At 32.4% G+C, this 22,516-nt stretch overlaps 2 protein-coding genes across 4 annotated transcripts in view; one reads left to right on the top strand and one right to left on the bottom strand.

Annotated features, from left to right (window-relative positions):
- Positions 1-17,519, bottom strand: part of slc36a1 (solute carrier family 36 member 1) — an 80,810-nt gene extending 63,291 nt beyond the window's left edge. For 2 of the 3 annotated variants that reach the window (XM_087281518.1, XM_087281520.1), the window contains exons 1-8: positions 17,396-17,519; positions 11,180-11,289; positions 9,791-9,899; positions 9,623-9,713; positions 6,373-6,461; positions 3,779-3,868; positions 2,824-2,908; positions 1,918-2,136 (exon numbers count right to left, since the gene is read on the bottom strand). In XM_087281518.1, the coding sequence (XP_087137644.1) occupies positions 1,918-2,136; positions 2,824-2,908; positions 3,779-3,868; positions 6,373-6,461; positions 9,623-9,713; positions 9,791-9,899; positions 11,180-11,207 (711 nt within the window). In that variant the 5' untranslated portion in view covers positions 11,208-11,289; positions 17,396-17,519. Of the gene's footprint in view, positions 1-1,917; positions 2,137-2,823; positions 2,909-3,778; positions 3,869-6,372; positions 6,462-9,622; positions 9,714-9,790; positions 9,900-11,179; positions 13,834-14,658; positions 15,039-17,395 lie in introns of those variants that run through there. The other variant, XM_087281519.1, reaches the window with a different exon arrangement.
- A 1,153-nt stretch (positions 17,520-18,672) lies between these two features.
- On the top strand, positions 18,673-21,478 carry atox1 (antioxidant 1 copper chaperone). Its single transcript, NM_001256633.3, has 4 exons — positions 18,673-18,769; positions 18,943-19,015; positions 19,212-19,360; positions 21,180-21,478. The coding sequence occupies exons 1-3, from the start codon at positions 18,764-18,766 to the stop codon at positions 19,334-19,336; spliced, it is 204 nt and encodes a 67-aa protein (NP_001243562.1). The 5' UTR covers positions 18,673-18,763; the 3' UTR covers positions 19,337-19,360; positions 21,180-21,478.
- Positions 21,479-22,516: the final 1,038 nt, after the last annotated feature.

Genomic DNA, 22,516 nt, shown 5'->3' with positions numbered 1-22,516 from the left:
TTTCATTTGTATTTTTGTTCTATTTTCTCTATTTTTCTTTATGTTTATATAATATTTGTTTATATAAAATTATATTTTATGTAGATTAATAACCATTAAAAAATCTTTAAAAAAAACTTATACTTATAGGGATTATTTTTTTATTATTATTACAATTGTGGTACTCTTTTCAAGTGTCACACTAATTTACAAGTTATTTAGTGTAATAACACATCCTTAAGTTTGCAATCTCTGAGTTTCTCAGTTTAAAAGTAAATCAGGTTTAAATGGTAAGAGTTTCTGTAGGGACAAAAGTAGCACTATTATTTATGCCCCTGAAATTTAAAATGAAAATGCAGTTTAATCTCTTTTTTTTCAAAATTAAAGACAAAATATGTTTGCAGTTAACAAGATCATAGTCTGAAATATTTACAATAAACAAGATTAAACCAGGAAATCTAGCAAATATTGTCACTTTTGACCCACCCGTGTGTTACTTTCGTCCCTGCTGATGACATCAAAAGTAACAAGGCGCAACTTTTCTTCAAAGTGAAGTTATATTGGAGTTGTTCTACATTGAAACAAACAACACCTGATCTTGATAGACCACTCTTGTGAGTTAGTGACCACAGCAAAATATATTTCTGATAAAAAATTATCTTTTAAATATAGGTTTTTATGAAAAATGGTACTTTGTCCCCGTTCTCCCATAACTTTTATAATTAAAAATACACCATAATATAATTACAAGTTAATTAGCTTTTTTTTTTTTTTTTTTTAAATCATTTTAATATATTTTATTTTATTTTTTAATCTTTTAAAATTAGGTTTTTATGAAAAATGGTACTTTCATCCCCGCTCTACCCTAACTATAAAATATACAATTATATAATTCTAAGTTACAGAGTGGGCACTGCGGTAGCGCTCTCGCCTCACAGCAAGAGAGTTGCTGGTTCAAGCCTTGGCTGGGACAGTTGGCATTTCTGTGTGGAGTTTGCACGTTTTGTCCGCGTTTGCGTGGGTTTCCTCCGGGTGATCCGGTTTCCCCCACAAGTCCAAAGACATGCGGTACAGGTGAATTGGGTAAGATAAATTTAACAGTGTATGTGTGTAAATGAGAATATATGGGTGTCTTCCAGTAATGGGTTGCAGCTGGAAGGGCATCCGCTGCATAAAACATATGCTGGATAAGTTGGCAGTTCATTCAGCCATGGCAACACCGGATTAGGAATTAAGCCGAAAAGAAAATGAATGAATACATGAAAGTTATTTTTTCATTTTAATATATTTTATATTAGTAATAAGTTTTGTTTATCTAAACTATTAAATTGCCTTTCCTGAAAATTTATGAAATAAAAAAAGTTAATAATAATGAAATATTAATAAAAGTTTTCTTTGGTAAACTTTTGTAGTAGAATTATTTATTTTTTACGTTAATTACATATTTCAAGTATTTTTTATTTTATTTTTTTACTGGAGATATAAGAGCATTTATTTGAAACACAAATCTTCTAAAGCCTTAGTAATTACTAATCAGATTTTAATTATCTGTTTTTGCTTATTTAATATAACTTCATATTTAATATAAGTTTATTTAAAGCTAAATTTTATGTAGATGCACAACCATCCAAAAAAAACCTTTAAAAAACTTATATTTCTAATATAATAAATTATTTCAGATTTTTTCAATATTATTTAGCAAAAAAAAAAAAAGTTTTATGACAATACATAATCACAGAAAGACGAAATATTTAAATGTATTTTTTGTTTAGTTTTTGTCAACATCATACAGTCCAATCGTGCGACATTTGTTTCCAGAAAATTGCTATAAATTACTCATTGTATTGTATGTACTGAATACCAAATTGCAGTCTTAGGCTACTACACTTCAACAAATTACATGTACTGTACTCTGAGTGTGTGTTTCCCGTGTCTTACCGTCAGACAGTAGTAGTATATGAGGACCAGGCTGGCACACATGCAAATGTTTGCTGCAAACGACAGAGGAGCCAAATACTTGAGGTTGCGGATGAAAACCAACAAGATGATGAAGGGCAAGAAGAAGACCATGTAGAGTCGAGAGTCATAGCTGGGCACCGGCACAGCGGTTTCATTGTTGTGACAGTTCCCGGTAGTTGCATTGGCAGTTTCAACCACCTACAACATGCAAAACAATGGAGAGTTACTTTTATAGTAGTAATAATGATCTGATTGATTCTATATTGTATTTCGAGTGAATTCTAAAACTATCGACTAAAGTTAAACATCGTCTTGTTCAGGAAAGCAACCTTGGGTGACTGTTTAAGTGAACTGAAAGTCAATGCCGCCCTCTTGTGGTGACAAAAGAAATTTACACACATTATTACATTTATTTTTTATTATTTGGAGCTTTTGTCCATTGACAGAATATTTGATGCTTTAATAGTACAAAAATATATATTCACTGTAAATTTAATCAGCAACCTTAGCGTCTACATGACTTGTTTTTACTTGGTTTTCATTTTATAAATTAGGATGTGAACAAAGTACTCTTCTTCTGTATAAGTTGGCATGAGACTTTTATTACAGTATGTTGAAGTGGTTTCAACTGAAATGGGCTATTGAGTAGGGTGCAAGGCTTAATTTTTGCACAATGTTCTCTCGTGATATAGGTGCAATAGAGAAGGACTGTTACTCCAAATGAGAAGGTAAACGGTCAGACTTTAATTTACGATTACCAAAATAAACTTTTTTTCTTTCAGAAGATTAACTTCCGCAGATTAACTGTTAACCTAAAGAATAATGTGTGCTAGCAAAAAACACATTGTGAATTTGGAGTGCATATGAACTTTAGATGTCTCTCACCTGCTTGACATTGTCACTGAGGAACACAAAGTACACACAGCAGAAGCCCAATTGAGTAATGTTGAGGAACAAGTTCACCACATGTCTGAAAAACCAAACACAAAAAAGAGAAACTATTTTTTATGTTCAGGTACATACATCAACTATTTTCTGTTCTTATATAACGTGAATCCTGAAAGTCAGTTAGACAAACTGTCTAAGGGGGGGGGGGGGGGGTTGTACACACATAACTAAATTCACATTGTTAATTATTTTTATTGTTGAAAAGTGACAGCAAAGCCATTTACAATTTTTACTAAATATTTTCATCTATTATTTTTATACAGTTTCTACTGAAACTATCCTGAAAATATATATAAGTAATTATAAGTAATTATAAATAATAACAGCACTAAATTACATGACTTAAAAATAAAAAATGTTATCTTAAAAGGATAGTTCACCCAAATATAAAAACTATGTCATTATTTACTTACTTTTTTAACACAAAAGATACTTCTAAGAATGGAAATCTTTAACCATTGACTTTCATAGTATTTTCTACCAAGTGCAAGTGGTTATGGTTTCCAGTATCCTTCAAAATATCATCTTTTGTGTTCAACAGAAAAAAACAACCTCAGGGTGAGTAAATAATGACAGAAATTATATTTTTGGGTGAACTATTTTGAAGCATCTTTAAAAACATTCTAAACAAACCCAGACTTTTAGCTTACATTATTGTCTATTATAAAAGCACCTTAGAGAAAGCAGTCAAACACTTATTGAACATTTTACACCCGATACTGTAAAATGGAAACCGAAACTGCTGTCATGTGCAGGATCTGAAAGCCTGACCTAGCACAAAGATCATGTGCTGAAAGTCGTGACAAACAAAGATTATGTTAAGACGCACACAACCGGTGAGTCAACTTTAACACACTACTGAACTTAAAAACTGCCTTGTAAGCACTGTTACCTTCCCCATATAGAGTGTCTGCTTAGCCACGACACGTTCTCCATCCCATACTCCACTGCATCACCATAGGAAAGAAATGGTTTGCCCAACCTAAGAGCAGATAATAATAAAATTAATTAAATGAAACAAATTTGAGACAAACTGAGACAAAAATAAAGGTCAGACATGCTATTTTGTTTAATAATATAGTTACAGCCTTATTCCAAAATAGATTAAATTCATTTCGTTCCTCAAAATTCTAAAAACAATACCCCATAATGACAATAAAAAAAAAAAAAGATTTTTTGAAATTGTTGCAAATTTATTACAAATAAAAAAAAAACATCACATGTACAGAAGTATTCACAGCCTTTGCTCAGTACTTTGTTGATGCACCTTTGGCAGCAATTACAGCCTCAAGTCTTTTTGAATATGATGCCAAAAGCTTGGCACACACATTTTTTGGGAATTTTTGCCCATTTCTCTTTGCAGTACCTCTCAAGCTCTATCAGGCTGGATGGGAAGTGTCAGTGTACAGCCATTGTCAGATTTCTCCAGAGATGTTCAATATAATTCAGGTCTGGGCTCTTGCAGAGCCACCCAAGGACATTTACAGAGTTGTTGTGAAGCCACTTCCTTGATATTTTTGCGGTGTACTTTGGGTCATTGTCCTGCTGGAAGATGAACCTTTACCCCAGTCTGAGGTCAAGAGCCCTCTGAAGCAGGTTTTCATTCAGGATGTCTCTGTACATTGCTGCATTCATCTTTCCCTCTATCCTGACTAGTCTTCCAGTTCCTGCTGCTGAAAAACATACCCGGAGCATGATGCTGCCACCACCATGCTTCACTGTAGGGATGGTATTAGCCTGGTGCAGAGTAATGACTGGTTTTCTCCAAATGTAACGCCTGGCATTCACTCCAAAGAGTAAAATTTTTTCTCTGGTCTCATCAGACCAGAGAATTTTGTTTCTTATGGTCTAAGGGTCTTTCAGATGCCTTTTGGCATATTCTAGGCAAGGAGTGGCTTCCGTTTGGCCACTCTACCATACAGGATTAATTTGTTGCACAGATGGCTGTCCTTATGTAAGTTTTTCCTCTCTCCACAAAAGAACGATGGAGCTCAGACAGTGTCATTGGGTTATTGATCACCTCCCTGACTAAGGCCCTTCTCCCCCGATCACTCAGCTTAGATGGCCGGCCAGCTCTAGGAAGAGTCCTGGCAGTTCCAAACATCTTCCACTTAGAGATGATGGAGGCCACTATACTTATTGGAACTTACAGAGCAGCAGAAATCTTTCTGTAAGCCTCCCCAGCCTTGTGTCTCAAGACAATCCTATCTCGGAGGTCTACAGACAATTCCTTTGTCTTCAGGCTTGGTTTGTGCTTTGACATGCACGGTTAACCCTGGGACCTTATATAGACAGGTGTATGCCTTTTTTAAATCATGTCCAATAAACTGAATTTACCACAGGTAAACTGTAATTAAGCTGCTGAAACATCGTAAGAAAGATCAAAGAAATTAAGGCTGATTTATTCTTCTACAGCTCAGCCTATGCGTTGACGCATAACCCTACGCCATGGCCGCTGGCGTCGCAGACGCGCACCTATCAAAAATGTAACTACTCACTGCAACGACGCATAGCGCAAGCTCTTTGATTGGTCGGCTTGGTAGAGCTGAAAAGTCTGGGCAGGACCGAAAGCCACGTGAGCCCGAAAGAGCCCTTGTTTACAAGAGTGGAGTCCTGAAAGCTCCGGATGGAAAGTTTTCTTTTGTGTTTACCTTTAAAGATTAAAGTTGCACGTCCGTCGGTTCCTGCCTCAAAATTAGCGAGTTTGGGCCACTTGTACATTAAGGACACGTTCAGGAAAAACAAAACACCAGCGAAGAAACTCGAAACAGAGGAACATTAACACCTAACTGCCAACTAGTGTTTCAGAAGTGTTATTGCAGAACAACAGAAACAGCACGCAGAAGTATAAATGCACAGCTACGTGAGTTGTATGCACCGTGGGTCACGCCGATCACTTGACGCAGAAGTATAAACCAGGCTTGCATGTGAGCTCAATTTAGAGCTTCATGGCAAAGGCTGTGAATACTGATGTACATGTCATTTTTTAGGTTTTTAGTTTTTAATAAATTTGCAACAATTTAAAAAAAGTTTGACATTTTTTTTACATTGTCATTATGGGGTTTTGTGTGTAGAATTTTGAGGAAATAAATGAATTCAATTTCAATTTTGGAATAAGGCTGTAACATAAAAAAAAGTGGAAAAAGTGAAGTGCTATAAATACTTTCCGGATGCACTGTATACTTGTATAGAAAAAAAAAGGAGAATAAAATGTAAAGTTACAAACAAAGATCTCTGACACTCAATGACTTGGTAAGCAAGTAAATGAATAAATAAATATACACATTTTTATAATATCTGCTTGAGTCTTATTAAATTGGGAACTTTGAAACTTTAAATAACATATATTTGTATTACCTTAATTTTTATTTGTAATTTGTATTTGTATTATATTCATGTTTGTAAAACAGTAACTATACTGTAGCTTAATTCAAATGATAACAGACAAGAAAGTAAGGAACAGAAGCATGCATTTCATCTTCTTACTTTGCGCTCAGATGATGTGCACATTTGACGAGAAGGTTCATGCAATGTACAGCCACAATCCCCATGATCAGAAGACTTAAGGGCCCAACCTGCAGAATGAGCAAAGACAGCGAGCATCAAACCATTGAACAACCAAGCATATACAATCCGACACAACACTGACTACTACTGTTACAATATCATACAGAGCATGAATGTCAGAAACAGCCTGAAGTTTAGGGCGTAAACTGACAATGGTACTTGAGATCTGACATATTACTCGTACAGAGATGTACTGTAGTAGCCACTACAATTTGCATAATATCTGTTAGTTTAAGAGATGGTGGTGGTTTTGGCTTGATGGTGAAGCAACACCTCTATACTCTACTGTTATATAAATTGTGCTCCCAAATGTGCATTTGTTTTAGTGCAAAAAAAAAAAAAAAAAAAAAAAATTCTTCAAAAATGGCAATGTTTACAAATCTGCTTTGTATAAAATACATTTTGAAATGCTATATATTCTGTACTCTATAGATTATCTATGATGTTTTTGGCCTTGAAATACTATTATTATTATTATTGTTGTTTGTGTGCAAATTTGATTACTATTGGTTTTGCTTATTCTGAGTGTTTACTAGATTTGCATCTTTAAGGAGAATAATTTTATATTGTCTCCTGTTTATTGTCTTGTAAAGAATATTGGGCCTGGAAATAGAATTTTGTTTGGTTTATGATGAGTTGAACTAAAATGTGTTGAAGTTAAAGCTTGTTTGCTTTATTTTAGCTTTTTCTCTTTTTCTCTTTATTAATATATTGAGTTGGTTGATTAAACATTTGATTTTGGTTTATTTAATTGAATTATACATTTGTTGAAACTTTATTTATTTATTATTTTATCAAATTAACTGTAGTTGTAGTTACAGCAGTAGCTGTAGTGGGGTTTTCTACCCCTGGCGCTCAACCCATCAGAGTGTAGTAGGACAAGTAAGGTGACAGAATCACAGAGTTTATTTTATGATTATTGTTACTGATCATTATTTAATATTAATGTGGAGTAGATAAAAGGTAGAATTAAATAAGCTTATGCTTATTCCAACTGTTTTTGGACATGTGCAAGTTAAAATAATTTTGCATTTTGCTGTGCTATATTGTTTTTGTTTTACTTCATTGTAGTTATTTTTGAAACAAAGTCTTCCTTTGATGACAAATAGAGTTTTTAGAATCATTACTCCAGTCTGCAGCATCACTTAATGACACACATTAATCCATCATAAATCATGAAACTAGAAGCTGATTTATGACGAAATTGCATATTAGCATGAATGTTGACTTTGAACGATAGTTTCTATTTTTATTTTACACTATACGTTCTCAAATAGTTATTTTCTGCTTAATAATTTTCATAAACAATTATTTTACCATTCTTCGATGAAAAAACTAAGAACAATCTTTCTTTTTGATATTTGATATAGAATCCTTTTTGAAAACAGTTGATGATGTCTAAGACTTTTGATCATTTTAATGTACCCTTGTTGAATGAAACTATTACTTTCTTCATCAACTGGGGCAAAATATTGAATCTATATAGCCAAAACACTATACGAGGAAGTGAAAACATGAACTTCATGTCCAGAACTACTCTGACATTAACTTCCTTGCTACTTTATTGTTTTATAGTCATATCGTGAACATTTGAAAATCAGGTCTACATTAAAACCTATACCTAAAACAAACATTTGGTAAAGATCTTGTGAAAAAGAATTTTATTTTTGAATATTTAAGTATCCAAAAATGGATGTCAGAACATTTCAAATGATTTAAAATTCTTTGTTCCAGGAAAAAATGAAAATGAAAAAAGGGAATTTGGATCAAATAAAATGTAAACTATTAAATGTGATATTAAACAGGGGAGTGTATCTGATGATGTGACATGATTCTGATTGTTTATTTTCAAGACAAAAAAGACAAAAAGGTCAGAAAAATATTAAAGTCAGGCAGTGAAGCAGTAAGTATCCATCAGAGACGTCTGTGAAACTCTTGTCAGATTGTGTTTTGTTGTTTGTGTGTCCTCAGCTGATGCTGAGAGAGGTTTTAGGGGTCTTCACAGGCTGAAAACATTACTCAGCGGCACAATGACACAAACACACTTTACACTGTGTCATACATGCAAAGAGAAGTCGAAGGAAATGATGCTCAGCAGTTTGCAGTGTACAAAGAAAAAGAAAAAAAGTCAAATCCTAGTGATTGATAGGGCTCAGAATTAGTATTAGGCATACAATTGTTTGATAACATTTAGTTTTTAACTTAGCTTGCGTTATAGATAAGAATAAGGTTTCGAAAGGCTGTTGAAATAGGTGTGCTATTGCTCAGAATTATGGATATGAAAAAGAAATGACGAAGGATGCGTTGCAAAACTAAGGAAGTTTGGGGTCAGATTTTTATATATTTATTTATTTATTTTTGTTTCGAAAAATGTGATATACTGTTTATTGAACATGGGAGGACACATTAAATTAATTAAATTAAAAGTGATACTTTTAATGGCGGCTAATAATTCAGCTATGTCATGATATATAAAAATGTAATTATTAATTAAATATGTTCAAAATATATATATATTATTTACTGCATTTAGTATAAAAAATATTGCAGCCTTCAAAAGAACAATACATTTCAAAAACAAACTCTGTATTGGAACCGTAATATTATTAATTATATTGTGATAAAGAAAAAAGTACATATTCTATCAATTAAAATGTAGAATTTTTCATGAACTTTTTCATAAAGACAAAGCTATGTTTATTGACCAATATTATTTTAGTTAACCAGCATTTTAGCATAACTGGGTAACTATTTTAACTTGTATTAATAGTGCAAGTCCGCTTTGAATATCAATATGCTATGGTTTTAGATCATTTTAAATTGGTTTTATTTTACTTTTGTTTGTTTTAGTTCTAAGGTAAAATTTTTTAGCTACTTATATTTTAATTTCACTTTTGTTTAATGTATTAAAGTTAAAAAGAAACATTTGAACTGTTCTCTAAAAAGCAGGCTAACACACATTACATTACCATAATACTTAGAGGAAACAAGAGAGAATAGAAAACGTAAAGCTGACATGGTGTTTGACATAAGAAAATCATGATCATCTAAAGCTCAGCAATTATCCAGCTAGCAATTATAGAAGATAACCAGAGTTCAAGAGCGGAGGAGTTGAAAATAAAAAAGACAACACCAGGCATTTATTTCCAAATTCAATTTTCCATCTTACCAGGAGTCCTGCGTTCCTGACAGCCAGAGGCAAACCGAGCAGCCCTGTGCCAATATTACCTTTTAGTAAATGAATGATGGTCTGTAAAACACTGAGAAAATCCCCCAAAAATCAAAACAGGTATTTAGGAAGAGAAAAGTTTTAATAGGTGAAGATCACAGTGCTTACGAGGATCCAGTTCTTCCCCCGATTCGTTCATATTCTGTTTGTCGTGAACCAGGCGAATGGATGGGCTCGTCTTCAGTCGGGCTCTCGTCTCTTCTAGAAAAGTCTGGGCCTATACAACCAACACACAAATATGGCTTTCACATCACTTTTATAAAAAAGTAAATAAATATACAAACAGTTAAAGTCATAATTATTAGCCCCCCCTTTGAATTTTTTCTTTTTAAATGATTTCCTTAATGATGTTTAACAGCAAGGAAATGTTCACAGTATGTCTGATAATATTTGTTTTCTGGGGAAAGAATTATTTGCTTTATTTCAGCTAGAATAAAGGCAGCTTTTATTTTTTTAAACACCATTTAAAGGTCAAAATTATTAGCCCCTTTAATCTATTTTTATAGTCTACAGAACAAACCATCATTATACAATAACTAGCCTAATTACTAATTAGGGGAAACCTCACTGCCAGCCATCAATCCTTTATTTTCTTTATTTTTCTGTTTTTTTTTTCCCTTAAACCTTACTTTGATCTGCTTTGTTGATTGTTGGGTTAATTAGTCTTAGGTTAGTGTTGTGTATTTGTTGGAGAACGTGAGTTTTTTTAAATTTTTTTATTCTTACTTAGTTGACACATGATTTGTTTGATTGTTTTGGTTGTAATAAATGTGTTAATTTGGACAACTTAGTTCATGTGTACTCTTTATGTTGCGTTCCCTTGATGGATTAAATCTTTTGTGTTGATTTAAAAAAAGGGTTTGTAATATAAATTGAGATAGACAGATAGACAGACAGACAGACAGACAGACAGACAGACAGACAGACAGACAGACAGACAGACAGACAGATAGATAGATAGATAGATAGATAGATAGATAGATAGATCTGTATCTATTAGATACAGATTTTGATGATTAATGTCTAACCATTGATATTGATTTTAAGCATTAAGGTGTAGACATTGTAGATCATTTTAAACCTCTATAATTTCCAATTTCCTTTCCAACTTTACTTTTAAATAATAATAATAACATTTTGAATGATTACCTGTCATGTGATATTTGAATTAGTGCAGCTCAGAATAAGTATGCCATTTTTTTTTTTTTACATGCATTATATCTGTTACACTAAAAGACAATGGAAATATATCTGACCAATTTTTTTTTTTTCATTTTATTTGCATAAAAAAACGCATTTGAAATGTGCACACTTGTATTAAATATGTTATCTATGTACATAAAATCACTTTTGTAAATAGGAATTGGCTCATCTTTGGCCCTCATACATTTACAATGCTGCTTTTCACCAAGTAATTCCAAAAAAAAAAAAAAAAAAAAAACAACAACAACAACCGGTGCAAAGGAAATTCCCATAATGCAAAGGAAATTGGTTTACCATCCTGATAGTTGATATCAGAGGCCATGCTTGCTTTGGTGGGGTGTAATTTTCCACTGATAGCTTCACTGATCAAAAGCTTCCCTGCGGAGGCGCTGCATCTACGGGCACTGTGATCGCAGACAAATGAACAGAGTTAATAGCCCTCCCGGAACACACGCATGACGCACAATCTGCCCTTTCTGCGTCATTATATTCTTCATCATCTCTGGAGGCTACAAACAAGATGTGTATTTCAAACATGCAAAATGGCTGTGCGGGCAACATCGGTTTTGTTTGACACTTTAATATAGCCATAAGAATTTCACACAGAAGCTCAAAATGTAGTTCATCATTCTTTGCCATCACCCTTAACATCACAGTAGTAGAGAAGAATAAAGTTTTTTGTAAATGCAAGTTGTATTTGTTTTATGGAAGTATTTACAGGATTCAATGCTAAGGATTTTTTCTACTAGGCTGATGGGAGCAGTGGATCACATTTTGACTTGCCCTGCTAAGATTTTCACTAGCCCCACTAAAGAAAAGGTTTATAGCTATTTCTTAGCCACATGTTTTAAACAATGTGTCAAAAATTTAAACTTTAAATATCTTAAAAATGTTATTGAATGCAAAATGACCAAAATTCTATGCAAAACAATAAGGAGCAGTATGGAAAATGTGCAGTTATTTTATTGCAGTTCTAAATTATTTAACAAAAGTTTGCTGACATGCCAAACTGATGGCAAACATCACTTTATTTTTTTCGTTGTGTTGTACCCATGTAAATGTCTGCTTCAAGATTTTAACCTCATATTTTGATGTAGCAGCTGCACAGTGGGTAGCACATTCGCCTATCAGCAAGAAGGTCGCTGGTTCGAGCCTCGGCTGGGTCAGTTGCCATCACTGTGTGGAGTTTGCATTTTCTCCCTGCGTTTGTGTGGGCTTCCTCCGGGTGCTCCGGTTTCCCCCACAGTCCAAAGACATGTGGTACAGGTGAATTGGGTAGGCTAAATTGTCTGTGGTGTATGAGTGTGAATTAGTGTGTATGGATGTTTTCCACTTATGGGTTGCAGCTGCATCTGCTACTTAAAACATATGCTGGATCAATTGTAAGTTGTAAGTTCATTCCGCTGTGGCGACCCCAGATTAATAAAGGGACTAAGCCGAAAAGAAAATGAATGAATGAATTTGATGTTGCTGCCATGTTGCCACCTCTTCACTGTACTGATTGTTACAAGTTTATGAGAAATAAATAACGTGCTCACAACATCCAAACAGAAAGGGGCGTAGCATCCCCCTCACTTTTAGAGACAGACCATTTAGAAACACGTGATTAATAATTATATGAATGTAAACCTTTGGATCTCATACAACCGCTACACCCTTGCAAACAGATAAGAGAAACTGAAAAGCAGTATGGTGTTTACAACAACAGAGATGGCGGCAATTAAAAGCTTAAAAGCACAAACTGTTTCTCAAAAAGACTGTATTTGCACGTAACTGACAAATTTTCGCAGGCAAGTGAAACTTAAAGCCTCCTTCCAACCGCACACGACATTTGGATACAACAGTCGGAATATACCCCCTTGTGGCAGTCGCAGAGAATTTTCAGTTTTGTCGTGCACCATGGGAGAGAAGATGCTCGCGGTGTCCGAAATAAAGGAGTACAAAAGCAAGAGCCTTTATTCTCTTTACATTCCCCATGGAATGAATGAATGAATACAAGAAACTCACAGACAGCTTTTGGAGGGAATGTGCAGACATAATAAAAACATTTTATTACTCATTTAAGAATAGACTAATTTTATAATATAGACTTTTTCTGATTTAAAAAATAACGACAAAAAACACTATTTCTTATCTCACACGCACAGACCTGCTTGGAAAACACTGAAATACATCACATCCGGTCGCATACAGTCTAGTCGCAGGAGTTAGAATATTTTAACGCATCTGCAGCTCAAATTGGATTCGAATTTTCCACATACGGAGATAATCGGAACTCCACACAGCTCCCGGACTACTCTCAATTGGAAAGTAATGAATAAATTGTTGTGCAGTGAAAAATAGGCTTAAGTGACAAGGCAGTACTGGGTCGATTGGGCCAGTAACGATCCTGTCTACTGTCCAAAGCATCTCTCATGCTGGCGGCGGGCCATCAGGTAGTCCTTATTGTTGAGTCCTAATTTGGAATAATTAATATTTGTTTATTTTTTTTATCCTATTCTAATCAATAAGGATGCATTTACTTGATCAAAAATACAGTAAAAATAGAGAAGTATTAATACCATTTAAACATTTTAAGTTATTTAGAGTTAATACACATTTTTACTAATTCTAGTAAAAATTCTAGAAAAAATTCTAGGACTTTTCCAGAACTTTTTCAAAACTTTCAGGTAAATATTCATGACCTAATTTCTCATGTAATGTCTGCGTACAAGTAATTTTTTTTTCATATGTAATATCTTTTTTTTTGCTTTTTTTTTTTGCTTTGTTATTTTTTTACAAATTTTTTAGAAATGTTTGTGTTTTCATAAAACCTATAAAAATAGTACAAATTAGCTTTTAGCCCCCAGAGTATCTTAGCCCTGTAGGTAAGAGATAGTTTCTGGACACCACACTTAAAAAACGTAGCTTGAATTACGTATATGAGTGAAAGAGAGCCGAAGCTAAAACTGCGAGTTACTTTTTTACCCCACACAGAGAAGAGATAAACTGCACAATTGTATTTAAAATGAACCCAATATTATCACCTCAAACATATTCAAGTAAATAGATTTTTGTTAAACAAATTCATTTCCCTGACTTTTCAAAAATATTTTGGGTTGGTTTGTTTGTCCAAAACTTTTCCAGGCCAGGAAAATATCTTGTCATGAATTTTCAGCATCATTATTCTTCAGAAATCAACTAAATAAGATAATCTGTTGCTCAACAAACATATATTATTGGTATCAGTGTAGAAGTGGAAACTGTGAAACAGTATCATTCAAAAGTACTATTAAAATGGATTTGCTTTTATTCACTAAGAGCACACTAAGTTGTTCAAAAAAGTAAAAAAGTGAAAGTAAAGTTACATTAATAACAATAACGATAATTTATTCAAAATAAATACTGTCTTTACACATTTCTGTCTATGAAAGAATCCTCCCAAAAAACAGGAAAATACAGCAAGAAAACCGTTTTATTCATAACTGTTAGAATCATTATTAACGATTGAGTAGCATCAATAATAAATCATTGTTTAACTTAACAGCAAATTAGCATATTATAATGGAATGATTAAATGTTAAACACAGTACATATAATAAGAATATAATTTACTTTAAATAACATTATTATTTCACAATTTTTACTAGGGCTGCACAATGTATTGTTTCAGTATCAATATCGCAATGAGTGTGTCCACAGTAGCCACATCGTAGGATATGCAATTTTATATTTTATAACTATATTTGGGATTATGGTTAATCAGCACAACAACTGAGAATACATTGTGGTGCCATTGTAAAGTATAACCATAGTAGGCCATTTGCATTTCAAGTGAGCCTAAAATACTTAGGCACAAAAAAATATCCTAGTAACTTTAATGTAGAATAATTTTACTAAATTATTAGAACGAGGACTATATACAGTTTTATTTTTTACATTTATTAATCAATTTCTGTGTCTGAACATTGTTTGACTCTCCGGAAAAGCATAAAGAACTGTTTATTTGAACCTTTTCTTTGTTCTATAGTAATTAATTTTGCTTGCATGTTGTTTATTTTATTATATATTGTATACATGATTCACACCCTTACAAAACGCCCCTCAATTAATCAAAATTTAGGATTTCTTTCCAAATTGAGCTATTCAAGCTATCTGGTGGAATTATTTTAACATTGCAATAAAAACCGCAAAGAAACAAAATATTGCAATACCCGATTTTTGTAATATGATGCAGCTCTAAGCTTTACTGTATTTTTGATCCAAAAACACAGCATTAATAAGCAGTATAGGCTTCTTTTAAAACATCCCAAACATTTGACGGGAAGTGTATATTCATTCTGACACCCATGCGAGTTTTGTAATGGACATTAATATTCACAACAGTCTCAGAAATATGTCACAACTGTTTGGAACCATTCCAAAACACATGGGTGTAAACAACCAAGGCGATTCCGCACATTCATTCAGGCGCTGTTAATTACAAGCAAGTTATTAAAACACAAATGACAGGCTGTCTCAACTGTTATGAATATTAAACTGCAAACCACTCAGTTTAAATATAACCTGACTGAAGCTATCAGTATTTTTGGTTATTAAATGAAACATAAATATGAACAACAACACTGTCGCATGATATGTCTCTATTCAGTGCCGTCATACAGTATCTAAAATCAATGTTTGACTTTGGAGTGGTCAGTGTTTTGCCTTGAACATTTTCCCATTGACTCCTCAATGTCTTGGAATGTAAAAGTTGAATCAATATGAAAACAGATCAATGGGAAAATAAAAGCCTTTCGTGATGATGCAGTTCGCTTGATATTGATGTAGATTTAATAGACATGTCACGAGGAAGATGTTCTAAATATAAAGTCTCAAGTCAATATGCTAAATCCAATGCAAACATAGTTAAGGTCACAGTTTGAGGATTTCTGATGGAGCGTTCCATGTCAGAACAGCCAAATTTGAGGGCTTTTCCTTTCCTAATTTACGTACTAACTATTTCGGAAGAAAAATTAACATTAACACTGATCTCATTTAATGAAAATCAAAGTATTATATATGTCACGACAGTTAATTTATAGAGTAATACACTGGTTTGCTTGTTTTTATTTTTTTCATATTATTGAATGAACTGTTTGTTAAATCTCTTTAAACTTTTTGTTTTCAAATTATATGGCAAAAAATAGGAAGACGAATAACTTTTTAAAATTTTAACCCATCTTCCACAAAACAAAGTGGATTATTCAGTAAATAAACATTACTAATATTATATGTTTGCCTTTAATTACAATTATTTTGCTTTCCTTCATCATAAATAAATAAATAAACAAGCTTGAGTGTACAGGATGATCCAAAAGGAATACAAACCTAAACAAATCTAATTTAATGCTTCTGTAATGTCCACAATTTCTTAGCTGTAAATATTTAAACAGTTTAAGATATCTTCTGTCATCCACATATTTGCAAAATTTTTGCAAGTACTGGGACAATTTAAAATTTGATTTTTTGGCCCATTATTGAGTCTATTTATTTACTTGTGTAAATGTGTGTAAATTTATATTTATCCAGTTTTGTAATTAATTTTAGTAATATTTTTGCCTAATATGAAAATCTTCATATGATTTATTTACAATACAGTTTGTAAAGTAATAAATTCTGTGTTTTAGTAGACATATTATATAAGAGACTTGCTTTGTTTACCAAATAAGTAGATCTAATTAGATTTGCACTGTAAACATTAAATAAAAAGTTTAAAAAGCTAATATGTTTTAAATCATAGGTTAAATTTTTAATTATGAAACTTCCAAAATAAAAAATCTGCATAAATTCGCAGATTTTTTTTACAAAATTCTCTGCAGAAATAGCTAAAAATGGTCGCAGATTCTGTCTGGCCCTAGGTATGGGCTAGGCTCTAAAATTAAGAAATGTTGTGGTAATACTCAAACCATCAGCGCATACTAACTAATGTTAACAAAAGAAAACCTAATATTAAAATGTTACCTGTAAGTAATGTCAGCAAAATCTACAGTAACTTATTAATAGCAGTTCATCAGTAATTTACTGAAAATAAATTACAGCAAAAATACTGTATTTACATGTATGGCACCATTATCTTGCTGTACATGTATACAGAATTATGTCTATTTCTTTACTTTAAAATGTACAGCAATTTTCACAAACTTTAAAATACATTAACATACTGCATAACTGCCCTGCAGTAAAATGCAGTTCATATTACAGTTAAAAACTGCTTAATTTACACATATTGTTAACAATGTAGTCACATTTGTTTCATACTACAAAAGCTATCCAGTATTGAGTTGTTGTTGTTTTTTATTTAAGACCTCGTCTGGATCAATTCAATAATCTGTGGTAATAAATGCTTTTCATAAATAACCGGTAATAAGTTCAATATCAGCATGATGTCAGTGATGTCACAACCCTCGAAGGCTCAGCAGGCTTTCTACAAGATGTAGCTCAGCATTAGCACGTATCATATTGTACATGAAATGACAGAATCAGACTTACCGCAAGCACCGCTGAATGATATTAACCAACTATATAAACCTAATAAAGTCCATATTTTAACCCGGACATGCTATGACAGAAAAGAGACAAGATGATCCGACACGCTGAACGACTCTGTTGTTCTGATTCTGCGTCCTCGCTCTGCTGTCACATGACACATGTCAGCTGATTTCACTTCAACGCGGTCTCTCACGGATTACGTTTCCGTGTTTCTGTTTTAAAAATCAAAAAGTTAACGATACACTTTTAAAACATTGCAGCTTTTGCAAAATCAAAATGACGTACAGAGTATGACGGAAGCTGTATGCTTTAGTACTTTTTAATGAACAAATTTAATGAAGGAAATTAACAAACTTTTTATTATTACAGTTCTCAACTTAATTTAATTTGAACGTATTTAATTTAATTATTTAATTTTGCTTAATTTTATTTAGAGAGCAACAAAAACAAGGGATCATCTAAAAAATGTGTTTTACGTTTAAAACGTTTGATATCACTTCTGATGCGATATCCAACAAAATGTTGTGTGCTGCTGAATATATCGTTGTATCTGTAGATGTATATGGAAAATACTATGTAGTAAACACTAGTCTATTTGAACCATATTATATTAAAGTGTCTTTTACTATATTTACAGAGCACAGGCTAACTGTTATTACGGTATTAGCAAACTGATAAAGTGTAACAAAATACTGCAGTAAACTCAACAGTAAATTGGTATAGTAGTATATTTTCTAGTTGTAGAAACTTGGTACACTATTGGGTTTTTGACACTATTTGTTGTATTACCAGGGACTATTACAATAACAAACTATTTCAAGTATTTTAGTATGGTTCAATTTTTTTCATGTGGGGATGGTATTTAAATCGGACTTGTGAGGAGCTTATAAAATGTGTAAATGAGTCAAAACAATACCAAGACATCTGGAATAGACATTTACGACATGGCAATTCCATGACTGTATGACAAGAAATATGTTTGGTTTTGGTCATGTGGGTCCTGTTATTAGCTTTAGATGTCCTTATTTGTTCATGTTGCATTTACATTACATTTAAACTGCACCAGAGTCTGAAACAGATTGGGACCCATCTTTCATCCAGTTTCGCTCCACTTTTGTGTAGAGCACCAAGGTTCAGATGACAGCATTAACATTAATTTAAATGAGCAGTAACAAACAAACAACAAACATATAATCAATTTAGTTTAATAATGCCACGTGTTTTTTGTGGTGCGAATGAACGCTTTGTCAGAAACTGATAGTTTATTGATGAGCCCTAAAGGAAACAGTGCGTCACCTGACCGTCCAGCAACAGTGCCAGCAAAATCGAGTCTGTAGACTTGAGTTTGCAGCAACAGTCTGATCGATCATGACGGTAATTACCCCCTTTAATATAACATTTAATTAACAATAATCCGTTTACTTTTGCTTAGGGTTTCAGAACATCCTAAGTTCGTTTTTACTCAAGATAACTTCCAGACTTAGCTTAGTTGCTAACGTTTTGATGAGTGTCTCTTATTGAATCAAAGATGTTTTCTTTCTTCACAGACTCACGAGTTTTTTGTTGACATGACATGTGAAGGATGCTCTGGTGCAGTCACTCGAGTACTTAATAAACTGGGTAAGGTTTAGGTTTTTTACATTTGAAATATTCTAATCGTAATATCGTTGAATTGTGTACTGGAACCATTTAAATGAGATGTTTGTGAATTGTGTTATTAAATGCATCAGATGTTGCTGCTTTCTTTGCTTTTTGTGTTAAAAAGTGCTTTGTCATGGTGGGACAGAGTTCATAGTTCATTTGTATTTCTCAACAGATGTCAAGTTTGATATCGATCTTCCCAACAAGAAGGTCTTCATTGAGTCAGACAAAAACACTGATGTCCTTCTGGAAACACTAAAAAAGACTGGAAAAACTGTTACCTACATTGGTACAAAATGAAAAGGTTTATATTAAAACAATAAGGTGAGAACTCAATTCAAATACTTCAGTCAATTGCACTCACAGAAGTTAAAAATCATTATAACACATTAACTGAACTATTATATAGTACAAGTTTCTTGGTCTTGTGATCAGACAGGATTTACTTGACAGTCCAAAGTTTGTTTTTATTGTAACATAAAGCTTGCATTATCAGTTTCCATCCACCTGTTAAAGTGATAGGTCACAAAAAATACATAAGTACAAATTTGCTAATTTTTACTTCTCTTCAGCCCTCACAATATGGCTTTTTTTGTTAAGCTTTATTGGAATATTCAACAACCACAAGCACTTTGACAGTAAAAAGCATATACAGAGAAGGAAAAAACTAAAAGGGATAGTTCATCCCAAAACAAAAACTAAAATCAATCACCTTTTATTTGCATGTTTTAAATCTGTTTGGGTTTCTTTTTTCTATTGAACACAAAAGAAGATATTTAAAAATTCATGAGCTTAAAGTCACATATAAGCTGATGCTGTTTGTTTACAACATTTTATAGAAACAACAAATAAAGAGTATTTTGATAACGAGTACAGCAGCATCAGCTCATGTTTGACTTTGCGCTACTTAAATTTATTATACTCAAGATTGCTTAAAAAAAACTAGGCTGTGTGGACTTAAAGAAGGCTAAAAATGCTGGGTTCTAGACAATCGATTTGAGTTGGAACAACATGACGGAATTTAGTTACCTTATTAATTTGTACAAATAGTAACAATTTACAATAAGGTTCATTAGTTAATGCATTTACTAACATGAACGAATCATGAACAACACATGTACAGCATTTATTAATCATAATTTAACATTTACTAATGCATTATTAACATCCAAATCTATGCTTGTTAACATTAGTTAATGCATCATGAGTTAACAAACTATGAACTACTGTATTTCCACTAACGTTAACTAACATGAACAAATACAGTAGTAGATGTGTTCTTCATTGTTTGTTCATGTTAGTAAATGCATTAACTAACATTAACTAATGAACCTTATTGTAAAGTGTGACTACAAATTTAAGTGGATTGAACATAAAACAATTAAGTTATTAAAAAAACTCAATAATTGTTTCAGCTAATTTTAAATAAGTCATTTAAACAATCAGCAAAATAAATTTCTGATTTGTGATATCAGAAATCAAGGATATTCCTTTCATTTTTCTTGTATATGTTTTTGACACAAAATACTGGTAGCCATTGGCTTGCATTTCACAAATCAGCAATGGTCTCAGTTTCAGCTAAAAATCCCATTAATTATACTCTTAAATAAAAAAAGAGTTAATTGCTAAAAAAAAGTGTTATTCTTAGGGCTGAACTTTTTATTTTTTAAGGTTGACAAATCAGTGCTGTCTCTGTTTTTGTACTAATAGTCTGTGACATATTTGTTGTAATGATTTAATTTGTTCTGATTTAAAGAGACAGTTCATCCAAAATGAAAATAATTGTTTACTCATATTCTAATGGTTCTAAACTTATGAATTTATTTTCTCTGTTGAACACAAAACAAGATAGTTTGAACAATGTTGGAAAAAAACAGCCATTGACATCCACTATGCTAGTCAATACCTGTTATTTTCAGCATACCTAAGTATATCTTCCTTTGTGTTCAATAGAAGAAAGAAACTCAAACAGGTTTGGAACAAGTGGAGCATGAGTAAACGATGACAGAATTTCTATTTTTGGTTGAACTATCCCTTTAAAAAGATCTCATTTATATTCTGAGCTACCGTTTTATTGCAGTTGAGATTACCTAAAGTGGACATGTGCTCATTAATTCATTGAAATTCATTGATGTTTTAATAGGTCAGAATCATGCTGCTTTGGAGATTATAAAATGGGACTCCTTCAATGGCCTGTACATTACATATCTGATCAATTGCTATGTATCTGCGGGACCACAAAAGGAAATTTGTTCAGCAGAACCACAAACAACTACCAGGCTTTGCTTTTTTCTTTTTAAAAATGTTCTGTTTACAATTATAAGAATCTTGATTAAAGCCAATCCGTTAACAGTGTGGTCTTTTTCCTGCCACACTTGTCTACATGTAATTGTATGTGTCCAGATGTTTAAATAAAGATTCCTGTATTTACTCAGAGGAAAACAAAATTGTCAGAGTGTTTTTTGCTTGTCCGTAACTAGAGTTTTAGTCAATTTTAATAGATAATAGCTTAATGCAATTTTATTTATTTATTTATTTATTTAATTTTTTTGTGTGTGTGTGGTGCAAATGTGACCCTGGAGCGTAAAATTGAAATTTATACATCTTAATGTACATCATGTTATACTTTTTTTTCCTTTTTTTTGATATATCTGGAATCTAAAGGTTAAAAAAAATTCCTTTAAATTTGTCTAAATTAAGCTTTTAGCAATGCATATTCCAATACAAAAAAAGGATATAAAAATATTTTTATTTATTTTTTTCCTAATTTCTGTTTAATGGAGAGAAGATTTTTTTAACACATTTCTTAACATAATAGTTTTTATAACTCATTTCTAATAACTGATTTATTTTATCTTTGCCATGATGACAGTACATAATATTTGACCTAATCGCCATAGTGTATAGAACAGGGGTGCCCAGACTTATTCTTATAACGGACAAAAACTAAGCTTAATTTGAGGGATGTGGGCTGAATATATTCACATCATATAACATAAAATTTGCCACTGGTTATTTTCTAATTTATTTTTGCTGACATTTTAAAATAGCTAGAAAATGTTGCTTTAAATCATATTAATTTTATTTTTACATTTTATAATACACTTATTATTACAGTAAAAACATAAGCAATTTCATTTATACCACAATGGAGTGCTGAGAACACTAGTCGACTTGCTCCCTACCTTTGCCAAGATTGCTCTCCAATATCTTGTGCTTCACCTTTTGTCAAGTGACATTTTTTTACATTTTAAAATTCTGATTCTAAATTGATTTATTGAACATTTAATAGAAACATTTTAACTTCAGTGTGACTTTTTTTTTGTAGCTCATAAAACAAAGAAACAAAGGGTTATGTTCAAATCAAAATAACAATCTCTGTCAAAGGCATCCACCCCAACCACATTCCCATCATTCTCCCTCTCTTTTCAAATGGGATGGTGGGTCAAATCAAAGGTTACCACTTTAGCCCCACTTTGG

This window comes from Danio rerio, chromosome 14 (genome assembly GCF_052040795.2).
Source record: "Danio rerio strain M-AB ecotype USA chromosome 14, GRCz13ab, whole genome shotgun sequence".
Lineage (NCBI taxonomy): Eukaryota > Metazoa > Chordata > Actinopteri > Cypriniformes > Danionidae > Danio > Danio rerio.
Note: the sequence above shows the minus strand (reverse complement) of the source record. Positions and strands in the feature narration are given on the sequence as shown.

Bases quoted from the DNA above. Each gene is read 5' to 3' on its own strand.
- atox1 (NM_001256633.3), top strand. The intron at 19,016-19,211 runs GTAAGGTTTAGG...ATTTCTCAACAG, and splicing joins TCGAGTACTTAATAAACTGG to ATGTCAAGTTTGATATCGAT.